The 5438-nt window shown below is 45.9% G+C and overlaps 1 protein-coding gene across 1 annotated transcript in view; it reads left to right on the top strand.

Annotated features, from left to right (window-relative positions):
* Positions 1-402: 402 nt before the first annotated feature.
* LOC308372615 (transcription factor 12-like) overlaps positions 403-5438 on the top strand; it is a gene marked incomplete at its 5' end in the record, with an annotated part of 12483 nt that continues 7447 nt past the window's right edge. The window contains 5 exons of the mRNA XM_080847831.1: positions 403-474; positions 3240-3327; positions 4373-4512; positions 4797-4926; positions 5325-5389. Coding sequence (XP_080703957.1) covers positions 403-474; positions 3240-3327; positions 4373-4512; positions 4797-4926; positions 5325-5389 — 495 coding nt within the window. The remainder of the gene's footprint in view (positions 475-3239; positions 3328-4372; positions 4513-4796; positions 4927-5324; positions 5390-5438) is intronic.

Here is a 5438-nt window from a genome sequence, read left to right as displayed (position 1 = left end):
ACACACAGAGTGCACAAACCAAGAGCAAAGCCCCTGACATGCTGCTGAGTGGTCTTTGCTGTTTGCCTTCTTACACAGCGTCCCAGCAATGTGTAGACATCAAGCCCAGATCATTTACATGCAGCCTGATCTCACAGCTCAGTACCCTTCTGCTCCCCCTGCCTCCCTCGCTCCAGTTGAACTAGCCCACACCCCTCCCCATGGCCTGAAATGGTTCAGTCCTGATTTGCTTGTGCTGGCTGGATGGTTGTGTGTTTAGTTGGTGGAGTCTGGAGAGAGAGACGAGCAGCCCTGGCTTAAAGGGCGTGAGTGTGAGTGTGAGCGTGTGCGTGTGTGTGTTCTCCGAGAGAGGGGCTTGTGGATTAGACCCTTGGATTACAGATTAACCCAGAAGAGGCAGTCATGTACTGTGCGTACCCCAACACGGGGTCTGGCAACCCCCTGATGTACTACTACAACGGCCCTACAAAGACCGTGAGTACCCTTTATTATGTACAGGAAACTTTGCAGCCACCAAAGTCTGTTTCGGAGGCACGGCTGCCCCTCTCTAGCCCCATCTCTGAATCACTCTATAGATATGAGCTGTCTGAGTTTCTCTGGCGAGCCTGATGGCAGAGATGTCTATCGCTATCAGGCGATACTCCGGATAGAAAGCTCACTGGGTCAGAGCTAGAAGGTTATACATAGGAAAGAAAGCTCACAGGCGATACTCAGGACAGAAAGCTCACTGGTTTAAAGCTAGAGGGTGATACATAGGAAAGAAAGCTCACAGGCGATACTCAGGACAGAAAAGCTCACTGGTTTACAGTAAGTAGGCAATACTCAGGACAGAAAGCTCACTGGTTTAGATCTAGAGGGTGACACTAAGGAAAGAAAGCTCACTGGTTTAGGGGGACATGTTCTGTCTCAGCCTGAGAAGCGAGAGGAGTGCAGAACTGAGCTCCAAACGGACCTCTAGCATACCCATGCAACAGGTGGATTTAGTTTTAGTTTTTGGATTAGCATTAACACTGCCATACTGAACATGAGATATTATTATATATATATTATATATTATGAGTTATTCTGTAGTTACTGAGTATGACTACGTTATTATATATATGATATATTAGGAGTTATTCTGTAGTTCCTGGGCATGACTCTGTTATTATTTACCTCTATTATATATTAGGAATTATTCTGTAGTTACTGGGTATGACTCTGTTTTTGTGGTGGAATTTCATCCTGTAATGTAATCTCAGATGCTATAGGTTTATAAAGCTCAGAACAAAACCCAAAACAAGTTAGGAAGACCTATGTTAACTTAAATGACAGGAAAGTGCCTGTGTGTTTGATGCTAAAATCTGTTCAAATAGTTTAACATATTTTATATATTAAGGCAGTCAGAAGATTTAATTGGATGAAATTATCCTTTGATTTTTGAAGTATGATCAGAAGCATGTGTGTTGACATGGTTGTGTTTTATTTCATAAGAGCACATGTCCCCGTCCCACCTCTTAGCGCCGCCCACCCCTTAGTGCTGCCCAGGCCTTAGCGCAGCCCACCGGGGGTAATCACCTGTGTGCCCTGGCCTGTGGGCCTGTGGGTCAGGTCAAACAGAAAAAAACCTGATGGCTTAAGACTGGAATAGTGGCTTGGTTTTAAGCCTGGAATGTAGGCCAGTGGTTATGAGAAAAACACAGTGGTGTCTGAGAGAGATGCAAACTGATGGGAGAAGTGATTCTGTTCAAGTGGCCTTGCACCCAGTTAAAGCCCACTGCAGGGTGATGTGTTGGCATAATCTTATCCATAAAACCCACTGTGGGCTTTAGGTAGGTTATCATGTTATCATGACGTAAAGCCGGTGCAGGTTAGCATTTCCCTGTCGCAAACCCTGTGCAGGTTAGCATGTCCCTGTCATAAAGCCCACGCAGGTTAAAGTGTCCCTGTCGTAAAGGCTGTGCAGTACAGACTGTGTGGCTTGACCCTGGCAGCAGACGTAGGCCTCCTCTCCTTACAACAGTTTCCTGAGAGGACTTTGATCTGGAGGAGAGTAAGTGTTTCCAGGCGCAGGTCGCTGCCTGAACCAGGGGGAAAGTGGTTGCATGTGTTCCAGACTGAACTTCAGAAAGAAAACAGACAGAGAGGGCGGTTAATTAACACAAGATGAGTCTGTTTTGAGAGATGTTTTAGGCTCTACGTACTATATTATAAACAACACGCAGCTTCATTGGAGACATGGAGCTGTTGTGAATAAATCTGTGTGTGTGCGGAGGGGTGGGGGTCATTAGTGTGTCACCTGGTTAGCCGGCTGAAGCAGGGCAATTGGCTTTATCCGGCACCATCTGTTGCCTGTGGGGAGGGGGGGGGGGGGGGGGGGGGGGTGAGATTGGCTGGAGGGGGCGTGGCTACCTGGCAGCACCGGGTGTGGCACGGGACAGGGCTCAGGGCTCGGAACAGCGCCCACAAGGGGTGCAGACAGGGTGGGTTACAATGCAGATGGGGTGGGTAACAGGGGTCTCGCCCTCCGCTCATATATCTGTAAATTAGAGCGCCCTGGAGAGTCCTCCATGCTCTGCTTTGTGGGCCAGGGTTGCTGTGTAAATGCACTTGCCATTAATGTTTTGGGGAAAGGTTTGTGCTTGTTTCTAAAGAGCAGGCCTCTCCAACCGTGTGTGTGTGCATTTTTTTTATGTGTGGAGTGTGTGTATGCCTATTGTTTTATTTGTGTAAGAGTGTGAGGGTGTCACTGTCTGTTTGTGTGCGTGGGTCGATTTTTCTGTGTGTGTGTGTGTGTGTGTGTGCATGTGTGTGTAAGTGTGTTTGGGTGTGTGTGTGTGTGAGTCTGTATCTGTGTGTGTGTGTGAGTGAGTACATTTCTGTGTGTGTGCCTACTGTTCAATCTGTTCGAATCTGTATTCAGTAAAGTTGTGAATGGTGACTAGCATCTCTCTGGTTAGATCCATGCACAGTAACAGTAACAGTAACAGTAACAGTAACAGTAACAGTAACAGTAACATCTCTCTGGTTAGATCTATGCACTCAAAATATGCTTCTGCAGTGCTCTCTCATAGCCACATATGCCAAACTTAGGTGTGTGTGTGTGTGTGTGTGTGTGTGTGTGTGTGTGTGTGTGTGTGTGTGTGTGTGTGTGTGTGTGTGTGTGTGTGTGTGTGTGTGTGTGTGTGTGTGTGTGTGTGTGTGTGTGTGTGTGTGTGTGTGTATAAAGAATGTAATGAACACATAGTGTGTTTTTGCAGGCGCGTGCTCCATCTTCTGTTTCGGAGGGCCTTTCTCCCTTACACTCTTCTCCCAAACTCCCAGGCAGCGTCAGCAGCTCTCTGCTGGGTAAGAGTCTGCAGTACCAGTACTGTGTTCAGTGTTCTGTGCTCAGTGTTGAGTGTTCTGTGCTCAGTGTTGAGTGCTCAGTGTTCTGTGCTCAGAGTTATGTGTTCTGTGTTATGTGCTCAGTGTTGAGTGTTGAGTGCTTAGTGTTCTGTGCTCAGTGTTCTGTATTCAGTGTTCTGTATTCAGTGTTCTTTACTTAGTGTTCTGTGCTCAGTGTTCTGTATTCAGTGTTCTTTACTTAGTGTTCTGTGCTCAGTGTTCTGTATTCAGTGTTCTGTATTCAGTGTTCTTTACTTAGTGTTCTGTGCTCAGTGTTCTGTGTTCAGTGTTCAGTGTTCAGTGTTCAGCTTTCAGTAGTCAGTGTAGCCGGGGTGGGAGATACAGCCATCATCCATGTGTATGTGTTTGTGTGTGTGTGTGTGTGTGTGTGTGTGTGTGTGTGTGTGTGTGTATGTGTTTGTGTGTGTGTGTGTGTGTGTGTGTGTGTGTGTGTGTGTGTATGCGTTTGTGTATGTGTATGTGTATGTTTTTATATATGTCGGTGTGCATGTGTTTGTGTGAGTCCCTGGATGGTTTTGGAGGATAAAACTCTGTTGTTGGAAAGTCTTTCTTCCTCCCAAGGCCAGGGGCATTGTGTGGAATGGACTTTCCTGTTCTGCTTGTGACCCGCTTCACACTCAAGGTCCCTGGCTGTTTCCTCAGCTGTTCAGATTCACAGCCCCATTTCCCAGAGTGCAACTCACTCATTAACACCAGAAATACGCAATCTAACCCAAACCAGATACTCAAAGGAATATTATTATGCACAAGAAGTGACAACCATCCAGACGCAGGCTTATGTTTTAGAAAGTAGAGTTGCACACGTGTTCTCAGACTGTGCAATTTCTAGTGTGTGTGAGTGTGTATGTATGAGTGTGTGTGTGTTTGTGTGTGTGTGTTTGTGTTGTAATGTTAATGTGTTGCGTTGTCTGTTTCAGAGTTTTGTTTTTTTCTCTCTCACTGAACTCTTTTCTGACTCTGGCACGTTCATTTGTCATCATGTCAGATGGAGCCGCCAACTCTGCAGAATTCTGGAGCTCGTCCAATGGGATGGCCCCGTCAGGTCATGGAAGCATGCTGGGGGCCCTGTCCGCCGGCCAATCACCTTCTGGAAACTATGGCAACATGCCATCACACGAGCGCCTGGTGAGGGCTCAGAGGAACTGCCAGTAGATGTTTCATTCACACAGAATAGAGGGGCACCGTCCTTGGGCCAGGGACATACACTGTTCATAAACTCTCACTCAGTCTTCTGTAACCGTCCTGTGGATATATCATGTATCATTTTATCATATTTCAAAGTTCACAAAGTAGGGGGATCCTGTCTGAAGTATGAGTGCTTGTAGATACGCATGTTTTACCAGAAAATGGGGTGATCCACCCAGAGAAGTAATTTTATTTAAAAAAAAAATATATATATTTTCTTTCAGAGTTTGTGTCCTCGCTCTGTGGCGAACTCCGAGGCCGGTAAGAGTCTGCCCCCCATGTCCACCTTTCACCGGACCAACGCCAGCACGCCCCTACGGACCCTCGCACCACAGGGATCCCAGCGCTTCATTGGTGAGACAACAAAATGCTCAACAAAAAATCAAATGTACTCGCAAACCTATCATTTATTTTATTTGTATTATAATTATTATATTTTTTTTTGGTCAGGTAGCTTGTTTCTTATGTTTACTGTATTTGTAACTTGTTCTTCCTTGAAAGGAAGGGGAAAAAAAAGAAAAAACATTTTTTTCGAAAAATACTCTCAAACCAAGACGTACTTAGAAACTAAAACCTGATGTAATCGAAGTCAGCACACACTAATCATTGTAAATCACAGAGACACTTCTATCAGGCTTTTATCTCATATTTCAAGCCTAAAACATCATCCACACTCTCACGAAACAAGACCAGCCTTTCTGAAGGAGCTCATGGGTTGTACTACATACTGTGTTTGTGTCTCTCTCTCTTAGCTTCTGAAGACACAGGAGCTGGAGGCTCCCAGACTGGAGACGCCCTGGGGAAAGCGCTGGCCTCGGTGCGTATGTTTAACCACACAGGTTCCAAATATAATTCAATGTAATTCA

Source organism: Sprattus sprattus (assembly GCF_963457725.1).
Source record: "Sprattus sprattus genome assembly, chromosome: 11".
In the NCBI taxonomy this organism is placed as follows: Eukaryota; Metazoa; Chordata; class Actinopteri; order Clupeiformes; family Clupeidae; genus Sprattus; species Sprattus sprattus.
The sequence above is the reverse complement of the archived record's forward strand: the minus strand, read 5'-3'. Positions and strand labels throughout refer to the sequence as shown.